At 35.5% G+C, this 26,595-nt stretch overlaps 1 protein-coding gene across 4 annotated transcripts in view; it reads right to left on the bottom strand.

Moving 5' to 3' along the window:
• Nucleotides 1-44: 44 nt before the first annotated feature.
• Nucleotides 45-26,595, bottom strand: part of BMPR1A (bone morphogenetic protein receptor type 1A) — an 82,409-nt gene continuing 55,858 nt past the window's right edge. For all 4 annotated transcript variants that reach the window (XM_068689416.1, XM_068689414.1, XM_068689417.1 and 1 more), the window contains 11 exons: nt 24,272-24,478; nt 14,776-14,938; nt 12,757-12,859; nt 11,813-11,912; nt 10,370-10,469; nt 9,339-9,483; nt 8,430-8,622; nt 7,740-8,037; nt 6,725-6,900; nt 5,844-5,974; nt 45-4,755 (listed from right to left, as the gene is read on the bottom strand). In XM_068689416.1, coding sequence (XP_068545517.1) covers nt 4,630-4,755; nt 5,844-5,974; nt 6,725-6,900; nt 7,740-8,037; nt 8,430-8,622; nt 9,339-9,483; nt 10,370-10,469; nt 11,813-11,912; nt 12,757-12,859; nt 14,776-14,938; nt 24,272-24,338 — 1,602 coding nt within the window. In that variant the 5' untranslated portion in view covers nt 24,339-24,478 and the 3' untranslated portion in view covers nt 45-4,629. The remainder of the gene's footprint in view (nt 4,756-5,843; nt 5,975-6,724; nt 6,901-7,739; nt 8,038-8,429; nt 8,623-9,338; nt 9,484-10,369; nt 10,470-11,812; nt 11,913-12,756; nt 12,860-14,775; nt 14,939-24,271; nt 24,479-26,595) is intronic.

Genomic DNA, 26,595 nt, shown 5'->3' with positions numbered 1-26,595 from the left:
TTTTAAGGCAAAATGTTATAGTAACAAAACACATTACTAATGTGTACTAAAATAAGGTTATTTACTTAAAAATGATACATTGGACATAATCTGTGTACAGAACAAGCAATTCATGGTAAACTCAGTAAGGCACCTTTTAAAGCAGATGCTGTACAAAATACATTAGCGTGTTACATTTTTAAAGGAGTATTCTACACTTCTGGCATATAACACACGAGAGTGTGACCATTTACCTTGTTCCACTCTTCTTTCATACTTTATTTACATCTTCTATACGTTAACTACAATGTTATTTATTCTTCTTGTATACAATATAGTACATTTTATTTTGGGCACGGCATGTCAGAGCACAAACGTCACTACTACATGATGTGGGTGTTTGTAACTGCATTCAAAGATAAAATATTACAAAGCAACAATTACATAATTTTTTTTCAAAAACTAAAAGTAATGTGCACTCCACTTCTGCTATACCAAACAAGGCTAATACACCATGGCTCCATAAAGCACTGTATCATGCAACACTGCCAGCTGATTTCAGACATCACTCCCTATTTGGAACAAAGATTGTGGGCACCAGATAAAATCTATTGATTTCAGAGGCACTCGAGAAGAATGAGCATGTGCTAAACCATTCTAATATTCGACTGAAGATGAGTGTAACTTCCCTTTAGAAATGTCTGCTATAGCCAATTAAAAAAAATAATAAATTACTGTATTTGCTTTTCAAACATTTTAGACTGCGGAAATACAGTCTATAAAAATAGAGTAGATGAAGTGTGTCCCAATGATGCACTTTACAAACACATTCAATTGGTCACTTAGATCAAGATCTAATGGAGGTAACTTAAAACATTCATTTTACACTTCATATCTTGAATATTTCAAGATAGATTAATCAAGAAAATAATCAGGATGATTAAAATAAGTGATGCATTTTGGGAAAACTGTCTGTTTCCTGAGTAAAACTCAGGAAAAATAACATTTTGACTAAAACTCAAAAAACTCAAAAGGAAAACCTACATTTTATTGTGGGAATATCGTGGAATTTGCAGGTTAGACAGGAACACAAAATATTTCCACTACTGTAAGAGCAATAATTGTGTAAGTTACTCAAATTATTTTCCAGCTAACTAAAGTCACATGGAGTAAGTTGAATTTAAAATAAACCTTCTGTACATGAGTGTAAGAAATTCTAAGGCAGTCTTAATACTCTCAACATTTATTCCACATTTCTGATTGTTATTTATATATTTATGCACATATATAAACCATCCATTAGGTTTAGGAGACTTATTTTAAGATGACAAATCCTTAAAATTTCATCCAAAGAGAGGTAAATACATGACAGACAAATCCAATTACGCACACCCTAACCTTAAAGGCTTCCGAATTCTATGGTATTGCATAAAGCAACGGCTTAGATTAAGAGTATGTTTAATTATGTTATAATTAACAGGCTGGCTTAGAGCTAAGATCTGCTTAAATAGCTAAAATATCAGTATAGTCACACTTAAGCTCCAATCAGTGGATTACTTTGCATAGAATGTAGATGTGCCAAGTGCTTTATGCAACCAGGTCCTTTAGCAGTTAGCTTTTTTTTTTCTTAATATTAAGGAATCAAAAAATACCTAAACATCTAGCAGCTCTTCTTGACAATGAAAACTGCACGTGCAACATATGTTTGCATATGAACCTACTAACTGAAGTCCTGAAAAAATTAAGCTTAACCTTACAGATTAAGGATTTTTTTTTCCTCACAAGTATCATAGATCATCTTTGCAGCAGTCAGCTTACTTCTTCTGTGTTAAAATGGATGGATAAATCAATTCAAGTCTTAAGATGTCTACCAAAGATCACCATCCTATTGCCTTGCAAATGCCTAAACAATAGAGGAGAAAACAGATGAATAATTAAAAGCTATAGAAAGTCAATAATTAAAAGCTATAGAAAGTCACACTTCCTTCTTTCGCTTATACTACCACCAATGGCTTCTTGAAGATTTGAGATCAACTAATTTTAAAAAAGTTTACCGCTTATAATGCTGTAGCAACTTCTGAAAGAAACAAAAATAGGAGTGGGTTAATTTAAACATCTCCATGCTCTGAAAGTTTAAGCTAGCAGGGTATCTACATAAACATTTCTCCTTCTTATTGATAAAAATTCTAGAGATGAGAACAAAAAAAAGCTTATCCCTTACTTTTTTGGCTCATACCAATTATTTTTCAACTACCTGTGCAAAAATTATGCGCAAAGATATGATTAACCATTTAAAACGTGTCATGTATTTTTGGCAATGGATGGAGAAACCTTCTTTTAAAAATCCCTTTAACATGAGAATTGTGGCACAATATTGTGTATTTTTACCATTTTCAAATAAATTAAAATTATAATTGATGCACCTATGAACTTTTCAGCCAGAATACATATTAATACTTAAAGGCATTACTGAACAAAAGTAATGACTTTATTTAAAAAAAGAAACGTCCCTTGAAATAGCTAGTTATCTATAAAATATGTAGCACTGTTAAATAAAGTCTGTACATCACAATAGAAAATAAAAATACTGCTATCTTTTGCCTGACCATTTACATTATGTGTACTACAGAATTAAAAAGAAAAAAGCATGTTAGAAGGCTGTAGTTGTTCACAAATCACATCAGTTCTGCATTACACTTTTTTATCAGATGTATTTTCAAGGGAAATTTAAACATAACAAAACAATCTCCATGTACATACTTTAAGACAAAAGATAATCTGGTATAAAGCAATCTGAAGTTTTACCATTTTTTATTAAATTTTCATATTATTCCTTTTTTCTTCAAATCTCAGCTATGGCATATATGTGTGTGTGCACGCATGTATCTAATTATACACATGTACATAGGACTAGATTTTTTTTTTTAATAAAGCACAAAACACACTGTATAAATAACTTCCCTTTTTAAAGTTATCTAGAACAAGATTTACAGTACAAAGTTATAGGCACTTAAATTATCAAATAGGTTCAATGATTCCAATACTGTGTTTTCATTCTTCTGATGATTCATGTAGTTGAAGCTTCAACTTTATCGTACTATTTTCTGACTTCAAAGTAGAAGTGCCAAAGAAATTATAAATCATTACTTCTGCCTTATAGTAACCTCATGGAGGGGTTCTGGTTTTCAACCAACTTGTCTGGATCAGAGGAGAAAAGGAAGGAACTACAATTTCTTGTGCATGCCAAACTGTTGGCACAATAGGACCAAATTTTGCAATTATACTAATTTATTGTATCTTCATAATGTATCTTTCAATGCCATTCCTCAAAAATGTGGCTAACTAGAACGTAAAACATCCACTGATTTACTTTTTCTCAATTCTTTAATTTTACAACTGTCCACTAAGTGTCCCACAGACATGACCCTCCTGCGTTTACATCATAGCAACCTAGCCCAAAATCTTCTGCATATTGTGGATCTTACCTTCAACAGTTCACGTATTCTGTTCTGCAGGTCTTGACCTTTATTGTATTCTTTAATCTTCTAATCTTTCCTCCTTTTGTGTCTTAAAATGATACTGGTTCTCAAGCCTTTAAAAACTTATCTTCTGCCTAGTTTTGTCAAACAGTGAGAAAGCACACTTCTACAGCTGACTAATTCCCTCCTGTACGGAAAAATTCAGACTATGACAGGCACCTACCAGTGAGTTCCACTAAAGCGTAAAGGCAAAACCACAACATCAGTGGCCTTTCTGTTCAGATATAAAGTACCCTACAGCAAGAATACTGGCTGCATGTGGCATTGTGAAGAATATACCAAATTTCAGAGTCGTCCAATTATGGAGCCCACTATTCTGTAAGCAAGATGACCAAGGCAGTCTGTACCTCTAGAGAAGATTGTTTCAAGTGCTCTACAGACCAGGTAGGCATTTCTTAATTTACTAATTGTTCACATTTTAGCAGTTCTCCTTGTGACCAAAACAAGAGTTCAAATAAAACTGATATTTTTGAAGGATAACTTAATGGCAAGGAGTAAGTTCTGTAGCAAAACTCTAATTGTGGAGCCACACAATAGAGCCCCGATAATAAAACTTGGTTCATTTAAATGTTTTCTTATCTATTCCAAATGGCAGCAAAACAATCCTGGCACACACATAAAGGCATAAAGAACTGTTAAACTGAGTAGTATCACAAACAGATTCATAACATACAAGCTGTTTCACAAAAACTTGGTATGGACTGACTAGGTTTTTATCAGGTAGAGGCAAATAAAAAGCTTATATTCTCCATCTCTGTTGAATCCATATAGCTTGTTAGGCTTTCACAGAAAGCACTGTAATCTGAACATTCAATTCAGTACCCAGAGTTTTACTGGAGACTCACTAAATGTGACTGAAGTCTCAATGCAGCTCAAACAAAAACAAAATGTGTATTTTACCAAGGCTGTCCATATATGTAGCATGTAGTGTACAGAGGCTCTCAGTATCACAGTCTATGAAGTACTGAAAGATTGGATTAGCAGCCTGTAGAAGCGTGGTGAGAAAATATACTGAATCTCAGTTATTTCCTCTTTCCACATAGGTCTCACCCATGTTTAGGTGAAAAAGTTCTAGGAGTCCAGCTTTGCTCTCCAATGTCAATTTACTAAGTCAAATCTTGACATCTTGTGATTCCACCATCTTGGCAAGCGTCTTCTTGATCCTCAAGGCAGTGAGTCTTGAGGCAGGATTATGAGCCCAGCATTCAGACATTAATTTCAATATTGCTCTTAAACACTGTTAAATAAGAAACAAAGGAAGAGTATTTTAACAACTGACAGACCTGAGAGGTGTATAATTTTGCTTCACTGTCAAACCCAAATTAGAGAACTCAAGTCCAAATCTGCAACATCCACATTTTCAGCAAATTTGTTCATAGAGAACTTTCTCTTCCCTTCCACTACCTAGTATTATAATAGTTGGAATTAACTGAAGTATCTCTTTAGTTTAACAGAGATGAATTGCCATGATTTATTGCTACAACTCAAGAAAGTCAGTGTAACAATGATAGCAATAAGCAGAAAACACTCCATCTGTACAGCAAAACAAACTGTAGACAACTTTCTCACTGAAAATGAAGAATTGACAAAAATTCTTAGCCATCCAAAAATACTATGGGGAAAAATGGGAATTCCTATAAAAGAAATCAAGTATTTGGAGAAGAAAAGCTTCATATGCAGCTTTCTGTGAAACAGTTAATTCTTATTAATTGGGTTCAAGCTGTGGCCCTTTAAAAGCACATTCATATTTAATATTTTAGTAATATCATAGCATAAATACAATGTCTTTTGAAAATGAAGGACTGATCTGGAATGTACCAGAAAAATGAAGAAAAAAATTCCTATCACAATAATCACACGACATAACACTATTAATAACCCTATTCCAGGGTCAGATATTCTGAACTCAGGATATACTGTCCAAAATAAGCGTAATGAAATTGCTCTATTTTCCACAAAATTCCTAATGTAACAAATACATATGCTATATACATTAAAACTAGTAAAAAACAAACAAAAATTTAGTTTTAGCATTGGTCAGAACACTGAAAAAACACTCCACTGTCTAAATAGGGGATCGCACTTAAAGCAGCATTCATACAGATGGGCACTGCTTAAGGATGTCTTCCTCTTAGATCACTGAAAAGATATGTAAAAATATGGTATTTTGTGTTGATTTTAAACAGATCTTTAACCTACTGTTGCTGTGTGGTTCCAAAATATCAGAATAACTGAATGTGGTTTACAACACTAACATTTCTAAACTAAAATACCCTTCTGTAGTAATAAACAAACTGAACTCATTCTTCCTTTCAGCATACTCACTTCATCACTATTCCATCTGTTAGATACTACTGGGCGTAGACGTTTGACACACACCACTTCTCTCATGTCCTCATAGGATGGGTCGTTTGGCACCATGTCATAGTATGGCAACTGATACTCTTCAACAATACCTGGAGATGATTGTGAAAGAACAAGCATCATTTAAGAAAAAAGTAATAAAATAATTTAAAAAGAACGTTTCTACCATCAAATTTCCTTAAGCAGGAGCAAAAATAACAATTTTGTGCCAAATCAAATGCAACACACTGTTATACTGTAATAAAAACTCAAAAACATCATTATAACAATCATTTAACAGAAAAGCTCCAGCAACTATGAAAAGCAAGTTTAAATGTAATCCCTTGCAGTTCCTTTGACTTTTTACACATAACGTAGAATTTGGCATCTTCTAACCCACTCTGTGCTATAAAGAAAAAGGGAGAAAGTGTAAGATGGAAGAACAGAATACAAGCCAGAGGACCACAAAGGAACGGTAAAGAGAAAAGCAAGGATGAGTCACAAAAATGTGTAGAACACTGAATTAGAACAGAAGCACAATAAATTATAGCAAAATATCCCAACGATTACATTTTAGAATTTGCATTGACAGCACAGTAGTTGAAATACAACTAAATCCCACTACTTCTTCAAGTCCAGGTACTTTGGTATTTTAGTAAGGAAAGAAACCCTGAGCTGCTTAACTAACAATTAGAAAGGTTTAGTTCACTGCTTTTCAAGCTATATGCTAGATAGGTTGTTTTGACTGCTTCAAAATAAGACAGGCCTTTTGATAGCAGGCTTGTTACATTATTTCCTGGAGGAGCATTGTTAAAGCAAGACAAAGGCCTTGTAGATTTTATATATAATATTTAGAAGTTTACCTCCTGTGACACAACGCCGAGCCATTTCCCAAATGATTAGCCCAAAACTGTAGATGTCAGCCATGATATATGGTTGAAAATGGTTTTTATTCAGGCTTTCATCTAGGACCTCTGGAGCCATGTAACGTTTTGTTCCCACTCTAGTATTCAAGGGAACATCAACTTCATTTGTGTCACTGCGTGAAAATGAGAAGTTAGTGAATTGTGGAATGCTACAAGATGTGGTATGAAATCCTATGTGATACAATCACTACAATGTAAAGTTCCCATTTAGAAGTTTTTTTTGTTTGTTTGTTTGTTTTTTGGCATTTCCCTCTCAATGCTACAATTACAATATATTGTACCCCCCTGAAAAAGATTATACATGAAAATAATTACGAGTATGGAAGATGGCAGCTCACATCCTGCTTTGCAATATGTTAAAAACAACAAAAAAAAAAGAATTAAAAACCACTATAAAGATGCACATATTTGGCAGCAACTTAGATGAAAATTACTTGCAAATGCTTATTCTTTCTTTCAGGCATTAGTGTAGAAAGAGACATTTCTGTCTTTCTTGAGATTTAAAATATAATAATATATATATATATTATTATATATATATATAATCAAGAGTACTATTACCATATTACTTTCACCATTTTCACCATTAATTTCATCAATTTCAACTCCTTTTATACTGTTCACATTTTCTACGAGATAATTTATAGTGAAACTACATAGCAATTACTATAAAAGGTCAGTTTTGAGTAACGCATAAATTAGTCTTCTCTTCCTTTCCTCTACAAAACTACTCCTTTCCACAAGGAGAGGGTTTTTTCATTGTTCTCTTCTTAACAACCTATTTTCATCTTGATGCTTACCAGCATTCAAGAGATTAATCTCAAAACAACAACAAAACCCTGAAAGCATGAAACCGAATGACTCAGTCTCAATTTTAAACTGGATATCTGGTGTATTAAAAATAATGTATAAAATAAATTTTTTCCCATTTATACAGGATTTGCCTATTTACCTGTTAAACTTGACTGCAAGACCCAAGTCAGCAATACAGCAGGTTCCATTTTTCTTTATCAAGATGTTTTTACTCTTTAGGTCCCTGTGTGCAATAGCAGGCTTGCCTTGTGTCCCATATATTTCTGTGTGTAGATGGCACAGACCGCACGCAGCAGAATATGCCAGTTTGAGGAGAGCCCTGTTATCTAGTGTAGTGCATTTCAGAAAATCATAGAGTGATCCATTTTCATGATAATCTGTAATCAAGTAAAGCTGTGTCCAGGATCCGGTTCCTTTAATATCTGCAGCTATAAAACCTATCAAATATATAAATAAGGTTACAATTTATTTGCATGTGAGTTCTTTATTCAACAGATTTGGTAAGAATTCTTAAAAATATATTGTCTAGGACTGTACCAAAAGGTACCGATTCCCCTTATGAAAACTAGTGACACAAAGACTTAAGATTTCACCTAAACAAGGTCACCAGCACAGAGATAGCAGACGCATGTTTCCAACCAAGAGCAGCAAGAATCTATTATTTCTATAACATATTACTGGTTATTATTTCTATATTTTCACTATTTCTATAACATTTTACTGATTATTCCACAGCAGAAGCCATATGCTCCTCATCCCATTCATTAAAAGCTCTTCCTCCTTCACCCTAACACAAGCCTGCCAAACAAACAACACATTGCTTCCTTACCAAGGATGTTTTCATGACGCATTAGAACAGTTTGGTAAATCTCTGTTTCTCGGAACCAACTGGCTTCTTCTGTGGTGAAAAAGACTTTGACTGCAACTTTTTCACCCCTCCATTTGCCCATCCACACCTCACCGTATCGTCCTTTTCCAACTTGCCTCACCATCTGGATTTGTTTGGCAATGGTGCGCTGAACCTACAAAAAAAAAAAAAAGGAACGGAAGTGGCAGGGAGAAGAAGAATATCAAGCAGCTAAACAAACAGATACGGGCAAGCTGCTTGTCAAGCCCCAATTGCTTTGAATTTTGATTCTGCTGGAAAATTTGTTCTGTACTATTTTCCAATATTCTCATTCCAAAATTACTGTATCTAGGGAAGAATTGTATAACAAACTATAAAGATATGAATTCAATTTCCTATTTAAATAAGATGCATTCTCTTCCATTCTATTTCTAGATTATAAATTTATCATCCATGTCACTTGCTAAATCTTCATAGAAGTATTAAACGTGACACTGAATCAGAAAATACGAACAACCACAAACCAATAAAAAGCATGTATATTTTATGAAAAGGTAAACATTTAAAAAAAATCTTTTGAGTTCCCTGAATTACATACTTGTGTTAACCATTCAATACATTTACATCTTAATGTTTTTAAGGCTCTAATTTTTCTTTGTGCTTTGCTGATGTCGAGAGATCCCACAAATAATCTAATTTTGTACTTTGCTTTAGTTAACTAAGTGAAGACAGGTTCCCAAACTTATTCAGTTTGTACTGTATGTTCCACAGTAATTGAATATTAAAAATAATTAAAGGATGAACTGCTTTACTCTAGGCATTAGGTACAAACCCAAACTTTTTATTTAATGGAGAGAAATTCAGTGAAGAAAATCTTAGTTTATAATTTACCAGCAACGGTAGTCCTGATCCACTGCCAGAACTCTGTGACTGGTCAATAAGGTCTTTTAATGACTCCCCAGCTGGAATAAATGCTTCATCTTGTTCCAGGTCACGATTATAACAGTGCCTCTTTGCCATTGACTTACAATAATGCCTGCAAATATTAATGGTAGAAGTAAAGTTGAGCTCCAAAACACTTGAAGTATGCAGTATATTAAATAGCTTTTTTCCCCATTCAAATGCACAACTTTTCTTAAGAAAAGCAGATTTTGCTGTACAATTTTATCCAAAAATGAGCTAGAGAGGTTCTTTTTAATATAAAAAAAATTGTTGCAATTCATGGAGAGCACATCAATTTATTGTGAGTCATGTAGAAAAGTAGCATTTTTAACATGCAGCTCACAGCCAGTGTTACTAATGTAACCCGCCACTGGTTTTGGATTACATGAAAGGACTGAACCTTGAACCACAGCAAACGAGGCTGACACATGGACATTGCTGCTGAAGCTGCCAGAATAATGCTAAGCTCCAGCACAGGGGTGGAGCAGACAGAAGCAGGCACAGTCTATTAAACTGCACTTGTATGAACTACCATAGATACCATACAGAGCAGGCAGTCAATTTTATAAACACAGCAGAAGTTAGAAAATACATCCTTGCCGTTTAACGTTTGCAAAAACAGAATATACAGGTAAATCTCAGAAGTAGATCAAGTTTTGGTATCAAAAGTGATTTTGATAAATCACTGAAAAAGATCCAAATATACAAATATTATTCGACATACTCCTGTTAAGTGGATGCTGTAGATACTACAGTAAAGTTATACATAGCTTAGAAAACTGCAATGACCTTGTTATCTAGTGTAAAGGACCACATCCATCTAAATTCTATGCTCTGAATGTTTAATTTTAACCTAAAAATGCAAACTTGTATCCACATAGACATGAAATTTAATTGCAATAGTTTTACCTCCAACCTATTTTGTTTACAATCACTTAGGAAATGAAAAATGTCACTAATAAAGGAAGAGCTTTCCTTACTTGTAACAAAAACAGCTAAATAAGATGATCATGACAATTATGCAGACTGCCATAGAAATCAACACTGCCATCCAACGAATGCTGCCATCAAAGAGTCCATCTGTTGAAAAAAAAAAGTTTCCAATGCAGTCTATCAATTAAACATGTGGTGTAAACATAGCTTATCTAAAACATGCACCTAGGGTCCCCTATGTAAACTCTTAACTGCCAACGTTCAAAGACGTTTATACTGGCAAATTATTAAGTAGAGCTTGCTAGTCTCTAAGAACTACTCATTTGCTATTAGACATGTTCTAGGAATCCATACTGTCATCCCAATGGAAACGCTTATTAGAGATAACAATATATAACAGGAATTCATTTAAACGGAAGAACAGTTAAGTAGAATCTGGTGTCCCAGCTCACACATGAGATATTACAGAATTCATATATTGCAAGTTTCACAGTGTTCCGGATTCTCTAAAATTCATCTGCTTCCCCAGACTTTTAAATGCTATTAAAAGCAGTTGTGTGATAGAAAAAAAGGGAGATGACAAATCTACCTCAAGAACATGAGGTTCATCTATCCACTTGTCACATTAATTTATTCATTTTTTAAAGACAGGAATCACAGTCCATATACTGACCAAGTATTTTAAGAGTAAATCATGATTCATTATGTTGTTATACTTCCATTTAATATATTAGCTTAGTAGCTTGTCATCAGTGACTGCAAAATTTTCTTTGGGAAAACAGATCACAAAAGCCACAAAGAATGGCTGTATCACTGTCACTGATCGTTATAAGGTAATGAAAGAAAACAAACACACAAAGAGCTTAGAAAACAGTGAGTGATGAATTACTCCAAACTTCATAAACATACATTAGCTTGCTATGTGCCTTTGCCACAAAAAAGGCACTGTATCATAGGCTGCATTAGGCAGAGCACTGCCAGCAGGTCAAGGGAGGTGACCCTTGCCCTCTGTCCAGCACTTGTCATACCTCGAGCACTGTGCATGGTTTCAGGCTCCCAACCACAAGAGAGACATGGACATACTGGAGACAGTCCAGCACAGTGTCATGAAGATGATGAAGGGGACTGGAGCACCTCTCCTAAAGGAAAGGCTGAGAGAGCTGGGACCGTTCAGCTCAGCTCAGAGAAGGCTCAGAAGAAATTCATCAGTGTAAATAAGCAGATCAGAAGATCACATGCAGATCAAGAGTGAATGAGTGAATGGAGTAAACATACTGTAAGTGACTGTGGAGGAAAACCTCATTTCAAGTGGCAGAAAACTGAGAAAGAGTATGCAGCATAGTTCTGAGCTTCACATCAAAATGACTTAGGAAAAAACATTACTACAATACATGTAATTACATTACATTTTCTCCTTATTTTTAATCTGTTGATCAGGAAGACAACCTAAATAGCATAAGCAGCAGTATGAATGCTTAGGAGCTGTTTACCTGTGCTATCAAGTGGTGGTAAAGTTGGTTGTAAATCCTGATTGCAGAAGTCGGTCCTACAGCACTCAATTGTCCGACGTAACTGTGCTTTTGGTGAATCCTGTTGAAGGAGAATTGAATAAACATTCAGATTCTGAAGTGATTGACTAGGACAGACACTGGAGATGCTACAGATATAACATCAGATACAAAGGTTTAGGTCATTCTATTTCAAAAAAAAAAAAAAAAAAAAAGTTCCACCTCACCATTTAATATATGGTATGTGGTGTCTTCACACTGGCAGACACGTACCATCCAACCTTTTTGGTTGCATAAGTTCTGTGTTTGCATTTTTTTATTTTTCATGTTAGTGCACAAAAAGACACTTATGGTTTAACTGGCTAATTCATACACTGCGGAATTTTTAAGGTTGGCTAAAAGCAGTTAATTGTACATTAAATAAATACTGCTTTTAACACAGAAAAAACAACTCTTTTACAAGTTTTTATCTTGCATTCATCACAGCAGCACTGTTTTCTTCAAAAACATCTTGAAAAAACAATATATAAAAGATTACTAATTAAAACAATTGATGAATCACAAATCAAAACTTAAGCTCCTTGGATCAATTAGATTTATTGTGAAGTTGTCTCTTCAACAGCTGACAGAAATAAAAGGTTGCTGTCCTCTCTTCATTTTGTCAGTGACTTGCAAATGTTTCCAGAGAACTCCATCAAGTCAGGAGTCTACTCCAATCTTTGCTCAAGCACCATCAAGAGCCCTTTCTATCACTGCTCACCCGTGACTATTCACTCCAGTCATATTCTCCTCAATAGCAAAGAGCAAAATGCAAAACTCTATGCTGGCAGTCAAGCTATGGAGATTTATATGTTGCTTATGCAGTTTCCCTACATTATCTTCAAGGAGATCTTGGATCTTAATGACGTCCCATTTTACCCATTTACCTTGCACTGGAAGTCTGAACCTTCATACTTCATGCAACCAGAAGCAAGCGTTGGTTCCCCATGTTCATCTTCCTCAACAATAGCAAAGCAATGCCCATTAGTTCTGGAATAAACAGATCAACTGTGCTTTACCATTCTGTTTGGTGTTTTACATGCAGCATTAGAAATTACTATGAACTTATTAAAAATACTCAAACTGTGGTATCTAAAAAAACGTTTTGTAACACAGTGGTTGCCATACAGTTTGAGATCAAACACATACTCCAACCCTTATTTTCAAATCAAACACTGCAGGGATGTTTTATACCAAGTTTCTGCCTTTACTACTCTCCCTCCCTACCCCCATCACTTCCAGATTGCCGGTAACCAACCACACAAAGAGTTAGTTCAGAAACAACTGAGGTGGGTGCGTGAGTGGAGATGGGACCAAATCGGCTTATTGATTTACGATGGCATAGGATAAAACAAATGAAGGAGCCCAACATTTCCCTTGAGTCTGTTCTTGAAGCTGCAATGATAACGATAAGCTGCAATGATGGAAAAGAAAGTCCCAATATGTGAAAATTGGTTATCTTTATTTAAAAGGTGCAACAACCTACATTAAAAAACAAAACAAAACAAAAAACACTAGAAAGCAAACAACAAACAACTCTGAACAGAACACCCACAGTCACTTTCTGAAGCTGACAGCCATGAATAAAATTTATTAACAAAAAAAAGGCATGTTTTTGATTTCAACAGCATATGAAAACCTCAATGATATTTTTAAGTAATACCAAAGCAATTCCCAAAGCCCGTGCTTAACACACTTATAAATTTAAGATTTTATAAGGACAAAATTCATTCACTACCTCACCACAGACATTAAAGAAAACAAAACCCCAAATACTTTTGTTTCCCAAAAAGATTGTTTAATTAAAGACACTCTGATTTGAGAAATATAATTCCATAAAGTATCCTGCATATATTCACTGCATATGCATTACTAATTCTTTAACAGCTTTATTTCAGAATAATCATTCATATTGCCATTAGCCACTTCTGAGGCAAAAAAAAATAAGGGCTACCCCAACTTTACACACTAGAGGGCGATAAAAAGCAAAAAATAAGTATCAAAAGGAAATTTTAAGACAAAATACTGGGTAATATCTGACAATTTTCTAGGTGTAGAGTTATGTTTGGAAAATACTGCCTGTATTTGCATTTCAAAACATGTTGTCAGTGTTTGTTCCAGCTCCTTAGGTTCCACAAAAACTATATGCCAAATGACAGTTTTAGATAGTTAATATGGTTTCAAGTAGAGTTAGAAAGCGATTAGAAGTGACATCAGAAAGCGATACGCTTTCTGTTACATACCTTTGGGTTAATTCTTAAGGAAGAAAAGAGAGGGGCCTTAAAAATGGAAGATGGTGAATGAAGAAAAAATGAAAGGGAAAAAGGGACATTTCAGGACATAAAAGTAAAAACACCTTATAGAGACAGATAATCAGTACAAAAGATTCATAAGATACCTATGCCTATCCAAGTTAAAAGCTACCCAGATATCCTATGTTCAGAGACTCCCTCCCTGCCTTTCCCTCACTCACCTCTACAAATAACATACACATAACAATTCTCAGCAAATGGCTATGTAAAAAAATAGTATTATCTTCTGAATTCTATGTGAAGATATATTAGAAATATAAACAAGCATGTGGTTGTATCAGAAGGTGTAGATTTGGGTCATTTAATACTCACCCAGTTACAAAATGCTACATATGGGTCACTAAAACCTTAGTCCTTTAAAGCAGCTGCTGGGGGCAAAATGGCTGGTTGCAAATGATGCTAAGATCCAGTTATTGTTTACATACAGATGATTGAGGATTTTAACTCTCAGCTTTCCACAGAACTAGTCAGTTTCTGATCAAGTACAATCAAATCACCCAAGAGAACCTAAGTCAGCACACCAGAGATAATTTGTACTCTCCTGAGCAAAAAGCTTCTTCCAAGAGCTCATTCTCTCCTGTATTCAGTACTTACATGCACGTGTTATTAATAGCATCATCTGGACAATGTCCTGAGCAGTAGCACTTAAGAAATGGTAAAGTGTCTTCTGGAGCAAGTGTTACCCCATTTGCTTGTTTCTTCTGGTCAGGATTTGTCTTCATTCCTGTGCCATGCAGCATGCTGTCTAGATTTTGTCCTGGACATTTAAAAAAATAGAAATATTTTATTATTTTTTTAAATTCATTTCTGCATCTCTGATAATTGCTTAGGAACTTCAGAGGAAAAAAAACACCCCAACAAAGGAATAATTTTATTATCAAGTAATTATGCAAGGTATCAGAACTTCCCTGAGATTACAGTAGAAATTCACGTTAATAACGTTACTCTAGAACTATCTAGATCATATTTTCTATGTTAGTAGTAGATCTTCCAGCCATAATCAATATAAACAGAAAGGATGTTTTTCCTTTTTTTGAGATGGGGCAAAAAAAGTAGTGATACAAGACTGGTACCAATTTTCTGAAGAAAGCCCTTCTCGTTCCTCTGCTCAGAAAACCAAAATGCTGGCCGCTGGTTAACCACAACAGTCTAATTTTATGCATGACCGAACATACTTAATATGCAATTTTGTAATTCTCTAAACTGAAGTCATTTTTTATGGATTCACAGTCTCACAGAAGAGTAGTAATAACTCCAAAATCTCTTGGGTTTTTTGATCTCTGTATGCATTAGTACTTCAAAACAGAGCTAAAGTAAATCTTGTTTGCAAATTAAATTTCAGTAAATGACATGAACATCCACACAAATGAGCTTTCAGAGAATAAAAATAGGGCTAAATAATGTTCCACGTAGCCTTCAATTTCTCAACATTAGTAGACTTGAGCATCATATATTCTAGTTCATATTATTAAAGTGCTTTTCTGAATGTAGGCATTCATAAGAAAAATACCATCTGTCTTCTTCTGAGGCAAGAACATCCAGAAAAAAAAAAAAAAAAAAAAGGAACATTAACTGCCTCCTTTGGAAGATGCTTTGTGACCACTATGAGAGATGAGATTATCTTCACCCATTTCTTCCAGTTTTATCGCACATAATGTCATTGACAAAATGACAAAAAAACCTCTGACAAAAAAACTCTTTCTATTCATTTCCTAACAGTATTATTAGTACTTGAAGTCCCCAAAGTGTGAGCCAAATAAAGTCAGAAGAGTAGTGGAACAGCCTGTCACCTGCACTGACAAAATTTATAGTCAGTCTCTGTGGGATGCGTAGCATGCAAGAGGAAAGAACAGCCACTTGGGACTGTGGAAGCTTTCAAGAATTCAGTTATTAATTCAGCAAGTACAGGTACCTCAATACCTCTCAAAAAGATTTGCTACAATGACAACTTTCAATTTATCTAAGAATAGAAGGTATTTTGGAGGACTTTCATGGTCTCTTTTAACAGATTTTTGCATCTTCTTGTCGAACCCACTGAACACTAGCTGTAATAAAAATATTACCCTAATGCTGCACCTTGTCTGGAAGACTTGCAGTAAAGATGAAAAACTTGTACAGCTATCACCTTCTGCATGAGTCTGTTCTAACATCTGCTCTGTCATGCAGCCAAATGTGCAATTCAATATTTGTGAAATTCGATCATTTTTCTTTTTTCTAATTTTCTAATACAGCACACCCAGTGCACTGTCCTGATTCAGCCGTTTCCCTGAAAGTACATTGTGTCTCCTTCAGATATAATTAAGAGTACATCCTAATTTACCTAAACGCTCAAACCACTAAGCCGTGTTTTATTTGAAATGTAGTTTTCAAACAGTATTTCAGCATTATCTGATTTAAATATCTCTAATATGCGCAAGTTGTTTTTCACACTGGACCTTCTTGTTAACTTCACATCAAGTTTACCCATGCGATAGGTATTTCCAATTTAATAAAAAGAAAATTTTCGTGTATGAAATGGCAACTTCTCCAATGTCTGCCTAGTTTTCTTCCCAGCAAAAACTGAAAAGCTCATTTTAATACTGTGCTGCAGACATTATACAACATTGTTTTCACATTTAAGAGCTCCTTACTTGCTCAGAGAACAGGTAATTCCACTTAATATTTACTTAAAGGAAAAGCCACTGCCTATGTACAAATATTATCTTGCCTTCTAATTCTGTTGAACTACTAAAGTATCTTTCCTTGATTTAGGAACTAAATAGTTAATATTGTAAAAAACAAACAAACAAAAAACAAAAACAAAACTTTAACTTCAGGGACATTCCAGATGTTAAAGGCCCGCATACTTTATGATCTACATCTCAAAGTCGCTCATTCATCTTCCTAACCTGAACATGAAATGCATTTTCTCAATTTGTTAGAAGAAACTATCAAGGAACCCTTAATGCATGGCTTCTCCTAGCTCAGGGGAGAAAGAATAAAATACTGAACTGCAGTTTGCAATAGATCCAGGCTAACATAGCCTAAATCATTCTCCAGGATTGGTGACAGAAAAATCTGTAAAGCACAACTTTCATTATTCACTGCCAGTGCAAAGGTACCATCTAACATTTTTATTTTATGACCAGCCTGGCATTTTTCAAGCAATATTATCCTTAAACTAACACTGCAGCATGGCTACATATATACCACCCTTTAACAGTACATGTTAAGATTAAATTAATTTTTCCTCTTAATTCTATAGGATGACTTGCATTGCAAGTTTTACGAAAAATCAATACCCCAAGAAATCCATGCTAGATAACAGTATTTTCATATATTTGTATTTTGTACAGTCTATAAGGCAAAGATTTCTATTCAAAGCAAAAATACAACTTCATTATGTTTGAATGGGAAAGAGAAACAATATTCCATGGTAGCCTGCTTTCGTCTTGCAGGCTGTATTTGAATTGCACAAAGCAAAAAAAAACAACACCACATCCCTCTTGCATTTTTACTTTCTAAGAGGACAAAGAGAACTCCTATTAAACAGAAAAGACAATTCACTGAGTATCAAGGGAAGGAAGAGCAAGGAAAATAGTCTGTTTGGAAAAGGAAAAGAGTCTGTTTGGGATTACTTCACAAGAAAGTTAATAGCTCACAGCTAGTTTTTACTCCCCACTATATCCTTCACTGTGATACTACAATTCAACCTCAGCATTTCAAGTGTGATTAGTGCCCATCTTCAAGATGGTAGGTCTGAGGAGATGAATGGGGATAATCATTTGGCTCCCATTCAACTGAAACGTGAAAGGGGCAGACCACGACCCAAATGGGGGCACAAAGGTGTTTCATTGCCTTTTTTTCCTGGTTAATAGATACTGAGTAAACAAGCAAGTGTGAATGAAGGATATAATAAATAACATTTTGCTTCAGGAATCATGTGGCAGTGTTGCGCCAGCACTCTTGTTATTGCCACACTTTAAAGCTCTGCCTGTCAAACATTCACTCTGCTTTATCTTCCTCTGGGTAGCAGAAGACAGAGATGGACAATTACATTTTAGAGGTCTTGTGAAGCGCCTTGACAATATAGTTAATGGCTTCTTTTCTACTACACGTGCAGCTGTCAGTCCTATGGATGAGCTAAGAAACACACAAACCTTACAAAACTAAGAGGCTCTAAGTTACAAGTTAATACACAGTACTTCAAAAAAAAAAGTAACCAGAGACTTCAGGCATAGCAAAGCTCCTTTGCGCATTATTTCCTACCCTTTGCCCATAAATTGCAAAAGCCTGGTGGAGCTAAGCAATATACATTAGTAGCACACGAACAGTCACGCGTTGAAGAACTTGATCACGATTGAGGACCAATTTCAGCCTGTTTGTCCACCCTTGAGAATACTTCCATCATTTATCTTTTAAAATAGGAATTGCCAAACAGTAGATGTTTTATCCCATTGCTAAAACTTACAACACTCAAATATCAGTGTGAGTTGGAGCATTCTCTTTTTGTGCAACCACAGTGCCAGAGAAAGAGAAGCTGATGGAACTTCAGTGTCACTTGCTCCAGACCATCATGACAGTGTCTCACATGCACTGCTTCTAACAGATTTCTAGAAGAAAAATGTCAGCAACTGCTGCAGACAGGAAGATGTTAAAACGACTTCAGCACTAAACTTCCACTAAACTTCTTTAAATATAACCAGTTTGTCTTTAAATAAAACCAACCAATGTATCATACTCAGCCGTGATCAAAAAGATCAATTATCCAAAAAACTTCTTATTCCAATCTTAGAACAATATTAGACTGCAAGCATATGTTAAGAAAATACAGTATATACGAAAAACCACACTAGGCTGGAAATGTATTTCAAATCTTCAACTACTAATATGAATATGGATAATCCTAAAAAGGTATTGAACAAGACAGTGAATTGCTATTAGCCATTGTGAACTGAGCTGCTATTCAATGCCAGGATGCATAAGTCATTTGACCAAGTCTTCTGATCTAAGACAAGGTTTAACACAAAAAAGAGTTAAGAAACATAGAGGGCAAAAAGCGGAAGACAGCAATACAAAGCCAAAATTATGCCTATAATTTCTTATTCAACTTATCACCTCTATCTCCACAAATAAAGTTGTAAGGCTAAAACCAGTAGCCTACAGCAGTCAAGTTCTTCAACAGCTTTCTGAATTCATAAGTTTTCCCCTGATTTGTTTAACAAAATTAATATAGACATATATAAAAACATTTTGATTGCAAAATAAATTATCCTTAAATGGCATTTATCCTTGAAGAACTCCACTAATCTAAACCTTTTTTATGTTAGGAAGGACTGGCTTATAAAAAAGAAATAATTTGAACTTTTTTTATGTGGCAGTTTTAAATTACTTCTTCCTTGCTTCACAATGCAGATGCTGCATATCATCTACTACAACAAGGACTTGTCACCTTTCTGCCTATAACAAGCTTTCACAATGATTTAACATTTACTGCTATATGAATTAAACCTTAGTATAACTGACACAGCTTGAAGAAAATATCAGTGCTTTCCATTAAAAACACTAGTAAAGAAAAACAACACAAAAATGAGGTTTATGGGTACAAAGGAAACATCTTCAGTACTTCTATTAGCTCTGCGTCTGGCATTTTTACCCTAATTGTTCACATAGTGCTTTTTTTTTTTTTCTTTTAAATATATCAAGCCTATGATCTCTAAAGACCAGGCACGTTAGAGTTAGCTCCATCTAGCAGAACTGGTTCCTAGGGAAAAAAAAAAAAAAAAAAAAAAAAAAAAAAAAGGACCAAAAGTTCCAGCAAGTTCCCAGCCTACTTGTTTAAAACCTTTCACTGCCACCCTCCAGCTACCCCAGGAGTTACACCGTGGTGCTCATCACTGAGAGGTAGCCCAGCAAACCCTGGCCTCTGGTCTTACTTCCCTGAAATGTCATTTCTGAAGAATGTTTGCTGCTCTTGTGCTTTAAATACAAGAGACATAAACAAGATTTTCTTTATAATTTACTTTAAAAAATATATATACTGCATTTTAATTTACATTAAATGTATTTTTAAAGAATAAAGTTACTCAAAACTATCATTCAGATTACAATATAGAAATATATAATCTCTTGGTAATTCATTAAAGTAACTTAATAAGCCAAATATTTAACAATAATTTACAAATTTTCATTTATAATAATTTAACAAGTTTGTTGCCAATGCTTTAAAGATAGATGTGGCCATTAATTGGGGAAACCATTGGTAAACAGAAGTACAATACTTTTCAACAAAATAACAACTTCTGAAAACTCTAAATACCTTTTGCAGATTTTAGATTTTTTTTTTCCCAGATTAATTACTGAACTTAAACACAAACTATTCCACCTGAAATTCAAGAAGTGCATAAAATTTAACTGATTTTTTGTATCAAATCTTTACCTAAAAGGAGGTACAATACTGAAACAAGCCTCAACAGATTTATTTTCAGCTCACTAATGGACAATACCAACTTTAACAAGTCTTTTAATATTTAATATTAATACTACTTGAAAATTTAACTTCTAATAAACTTCTTCATGCATATTGAATGCGATTAATACTTCTTTGTAACTCATTTAAAAGGATTAAAATACTGGTCTCCTGTAGCATGTCTAAAGGACACACAACAACATAATGATCTACATATGTAATATTACCTCGTACTGTCAGGATACTGTATCAAAGTGCAAAACATAAAACACGTTTAATTATATTTGAAGCTACTTGACCACTCCATTACACATATTGATTAGCTCTGCTCATCAGTGCACTGTAAAAACAAAGAATGCTGCTCTGAAGTATAACTGGTTCTCTGAACTGAAAACCTGCACTAGTGGTAAGACAAAAGTGTATTTACCACGGTACTTAATTGCCATTGAAGCTGACGAGCTCTAGCCTTAGATGAGCAGAGGTAGGTGGGTGACTATGTAAAGCAGTAGTGAGTGCAGAACAAATCACAAGCCTGAAGATATTGCAAAAGCCTTCCACAATGAGAAAGGAAATACAACAATGTTTTTTTGCATTTTGTTTTTTAACAGCTGTTACTCAACTTAGTTATCTGCCATCCAGATTCATTTTTGTTCATTTCTCTACTGACAGAAACCAGGGCAGTGTCCCGTAAGCTGAAAAGAGGACCCAGTCCAAAAGGTGACCGCTGTGTTCCCCTGCTCCTTAGTACCAACAGCCAAGCAGCAGCTGCTCCCCAGTAATTTCATGGACTTGCCTGCTTTCTGCTCTTGCCGGAAGAATATTTTCACATCAATCAACACATGCAACCACTTGTTTTTTTAGAAGTTACCTATTAAGGAATGTGTGTACATATACTTGCACGTATACAGACATTTGTTATCTATCGTCTCAGTAAGCCCTGAAGCCCCCACAGTTCTGAAGCAGCCTCCAACACAACTGAGCGAGCAAACCTTGGTACCACTCCCTGAAAGCACATGTTCTCCGTGTTTCCTTGTCTCCCTTCTTCTCTCCTCTTTCTGTAAATTACACAGATTCTCTTTGATTCCTCCTATTGTGTGTTCTCCACCTCTGCTGGTTTCTATATGTACGCTGATGCATGTTTGCAACATCTTGCAAATACCTTCCCTGTCGACACTGTTCTTTTCACATTAGATTTCCTTTCCTATGAAAATTTCAAATACTTGATAACTATCAACTTTCACACACACCCCCAAACACAACTCCTCCAAGAATGCAACAAAAAAGCGGAGAGACGACTTTTTCTTGCCACCCCTAGAAACCAAACATATTTCATGTGTTTGAAGACAAGCCCTTAGGCAAGTTGCATCAAAGAAACAACATTTCAGCTAGCTCAACTTTCCCAGGGCTTTCAGAACTTGCTCAGTATTGATTTGAAAGTCAGGGATATTCTTAAGAGTAATTCCTTCTTTAGAAGCTGAAATTTTATTTATGTTTCCCAGTGTATTTCAACTTAATTTAGTGAAATTTATTATTGTAATATACATTAGAAGGTACACATTGAAGCGTTGTTAAAATAAAGAATTAATCTAGTTTAATTGTAAGTCACTGTAAGACCTACATATTTATCTTACTTCTATTTCAGAGATAAGAGAGAAACAATTTTGCTCCTTCAGTTGCTCCCACCTGGAGTAAAATACCAAGTATTGACTATGCTAACAGGTAACAATTTCAGTATTAAGCACAAAACAAATTTCCAACTTCTTCACTGGGAGAAGCTGGTATCTCCTGCAAGAAGTAGCAAAAGTGACTGATGAAACAAGCTCTACTGCAAATTGCTAAGTCTGAAAACAACCTAGCGTGGAAGAGACCTCCAGAAGGCACCTGGTACCACCCCCCCGGTCAAAGAAGGACTATCCTGGAAGTTAGACCAGGTTGCTCAGTCATTCCAATCAAGTTCTGGACAGCTCTAAGGACACGTGTGACAAGTTCTCAGGTAGCCTGTTCTATGCTTGTTCACATTCACTGTGCATTTGCTCCCACCCTCCAATTTCTTACCCAAATTTCATTTATTGTGATTTGTTCTCGTTACCACTAAAATTACCACAGAGCTATCTCTGAATATCTGTAAATCCTATTTTCAACTATACTTAAACTATGCTATTTCTGTCTAAATAGACTGAGCTATTTCTTGCTAACTAAAGATTGCACGTTCACAATGGGATGAGGGACTAGTATTGAGGATTTCCCTCTCCCAACTTAATGTAGCCAAGACTCAGATTCATGTTTATTTGTACTGCTGCCTTCAACCTTGAAATCTTTGCTACAATCACAAAGCTTCAAATCAATACCCATGCTCTTCCCCAGTCTTGAAATGTGTGCAAACACAGCCAAAAAGAAATGCAGCTTTAAATATCTTTAACAAACTGCAATTCTGCACAGATCCAGAGAGAGGACTTGTGTTCCATAGAAATTTAGCTGTGAATGTGAGTGGGATGATACCAGAACAAGCTGACAGATAATCTGCCTTGCACAGAAGTGCTCATCATTTATTCTTTGTATAGCTGACCAGCTCTCTCAGTCAATTCCAGGTAACAATCTTTCATGTCAGTCTAGTCCAACTGCACCCCCACCAAAAGCTAGGCTCAACATGGGTAGAATAAGAGATTTCCATTGTTAATTTGAAATTTCATTTATATTTACTGCTTGATAAAGTCTGGTAATCTGTGTAAGTGCTTCTCCTCACCTAGGTTAGCAGCTGCGGCAATTCCCAGATACAGGTTAATAAAATGGATTCACTGACACCATCCTAACAACCACTAGTGGTATTCTCTTCGCACCCATCAGAACAGTACAGTACAGGCAGTTTATTTTTTTCTCCACACAGAACTACTTATAGTCTTTATACTTAAGCTTCAATTCCATATAGAGTCAGAACAAGGTGACAGCTACTTTGGTCTGTCTACTCCAAATACATTTTAATTTAACCCAGTTTGAGAAAGGACCAGGAGACCTAATGACAACTGTATGTCCAGATTTTTTTTTTTTTTATAAGCAGTGATCAACAGACTCACAAACGAGTATTTTCACAAACTAAAACCAGGCTCTTAATGACCACTATGTAGTCCCACTTCATCCAATTAATAAGGACAAGCAATTCATTTAGATTACTTAATGCCACACCATCCAAGGTGCTGGGAATGTTAGAAGGCATAGAGACTTCCACGCTGCAATTTCTTCAGTGGGTCAAGTATAAAAGGGTCAGACAGTTACAGGAAATTGCAATTCAGAAGGAATTCTGCACCACAGAATTTCCTCAGATCTGATGCTCACATAAGTTGCTCTAGAGAGTACTACATATTTCTGGTAACTACTCAAGCATTTGCTAAACTAGACTTACTCCATGATCTACCCTAGAATAACATATGACCACCATACTATAACGCTCCTTTTTTTTGTCAAGCTTCTGCATGGCATGTCAGGCAGATAAGCCACCTGACTGGAAAAAAATGGTCCTGGTGTTTAAACAGTTCATTACTAAAACAACCAACCAAACAAAAAACAAACAAACAAACAAAAAAGCCACTGGAATGCACATATTCTTCAGTTATAGAAATACACTTATTGCAGCTAGCAGATATTTACCTTGAACATGTAAAATGATAAGCAGGTAGGCTCCAAGCAATCGCTCACAAACTCTTAGTCGAGTCATTGTTCACTTCTAATCCTTCCTGTGCAAGGCAGTGGCCCTTCTGCTTGACAAACGTTGAGCTTAGTCTGTTCGGTGAAGCCTAATACCAGATTTGGTGCTTGACTGCAAAGATGATTTTGCAACTTTTCGAAGTCTGTTTCCTGAAAGACACAGTAAAGCAAAATGTTAAGTCATTACTTGCATTTCTGAAAATAGGGAAAAAAAATCATGATACTTCACTGCATTGAGCATTACTAGGTTGCTCAAGTAATTAAAAAGGCATATATTTATTAAGATTAATAATTGAAAACATTAGTTGTTTTTACCCTGAAATATACTTGGTAACAACCAGATCCACAGCATTTTTTTTAATATTCAGATCGAAATTGTTAGATTTGTTAACTCACTAGGTACAGCCATGTATTTTAGACTTTTATACAGCTAACATAGGTAACATTTAATAGATTAATGTGCAAAAGTTAATGTTTAAAACCCGTTTCCTTTACATGAATTAAAGTTCATACTCATTATTTTTCATAAGGAAGAATTCAGCAGGGTTTTCTAAAAGAACGCATTTTGCTTCCAGCTGAAAAATGCTTGCAAAGATCATAGCAACAAAACCCCAGCCTCTCAGCTGGATGAAAACCAAATTTGTACTAAAATACTTAGTTAAGTAATTTACTTACAATATTACTTTAAAGATTTTGTACTATTTCAGAAGACAAAAAAAAAACAAACAAACTGAGTAACATTTAACATCGAACAATAAAGAATAAATTTTATTTAGTATCAATTGTATTCTAATCCCTCTTCTTGGAAACTAGCATGTTATATAGTGTTTGCTGGAGAAGACAAAGTTAGTCCAATCCACAGCATCAACAAAAATTTGTTAATAATGTTAACTGCAATTCAAAGTCCTGGTATCTTTCCAGTTTCATGTATATAACCCCAATTCCCAAAATATTACACTATCATGTGTGCACATAATTTGCTCTGAAATTAAACGGAGTTGTTCTCATTCAGCGGACAAGCACACAGATAAGACAGTCAAATTGAAAAAAAAAATTACTTCTTTGGACCACACTGGTCAAATACTACTCATTCGTGGTCACGTTCTGCTTAATAAACTTTTTACAGTGATTAACAAAGGAAGCGTAATTAGGCCTCAAAGGACTACCGAGCAGCTCACGCACCTAAACAGTTAAGAGAAACAAGAGCGGTTTTGCAGGAGGAGGAGGAGGAGGAGGAGGAGAACCCTGATTCTGCCTCTCTCCGGCCTCTTGTTTCGGTGGGCCTGACCCCCTGACCCCTGTCAGCCTGGCGCTGCTCATGAATGCAAACACTTGCATTTGTGCAAGGATGTGCTGCAATTACTGCTGGTGGCCGCTTCCACCATAAATAACTCAATCTGTCTGCTGGTGAGACCCGAGAACTTTTCATTTTAATTAGTGCTTCAGAGGCATTTGCCATGGAGGGAAATTAGCGGCAGAGCCGGGAGGTGTCTGTCACTTCAATTGCGGCGGGGAAGGGGCACACAGCCTCCGACCCGTGCCCTACTTTTCACACATCTCTGACTTCTCCCTAATGAAGCAACAAAGCGCTCGGGCGCTGGCAGCCACGGGGTCCGCTTCGGACAGGCCACCTCCGAGCTGCCACGCTGCGCCTGGACGCGACCATGGCAGTGGTGTTTGCCATGAGGGAAGGCAGGTTGTCCTATGGTCAGGCCGTATTTACAACAAGACGCCTTGCAAACATCCTCAAACATTCCTAGCTGCAAAATAAACTTCCTCTCCAGGCACAAATGAAAGCAATGTGGTAACAAAACTATTCTCTCTTTAGCATTTCACAATCAAAAGAAATATAACTGATTCCGACAGCTGAAGGGGATGTCTTTCTAATTACAAAAATGTCAGGACAGCGACATAAAACTATATATTATTACTGCAGTTCCTGTTTCAGTTGTGATGAACTTCAATCCTCAATAAAGCACATAGATGATATGAGTGGCCAACACCTTGTACGTAGTTAAGCAAAGGTTTAATTTACAACACCACTGTAGCAGTCCATCAAGGAAAAAACCCTCTAATAATCTGATTAAAGTGCATTTAAAAATAATATCTGCACTTCTTCATGCAAATTTCTGTAAGTGCCACCTATTCTCACTGTCTTTCACATTTCAAGAGGAGGAGTGTTTGAAACTTTCAGAAAAGTTTACGTACTGCACAACACAGTACGCTACCATAGTATCAGGAAAAAATGGAAAAAAAAGACCATTTTA

The sequence above is a fragment of the Anas acuta genome, chromosome 7 (genome assembly GCF_963932015.1).
Source record: "Anas acuta chromosome 7, bAnaAcu1.1, whole genome shotgun sequence".
Lineage (NCBI taxonomy): Eukaryota > Metazoa > Chordata > Aves > Anseriformes > Anatidae > Anas > Anas acuta.
This window is presented reverse-complemented; position numbering and strand designations above follow the sequence as displayed.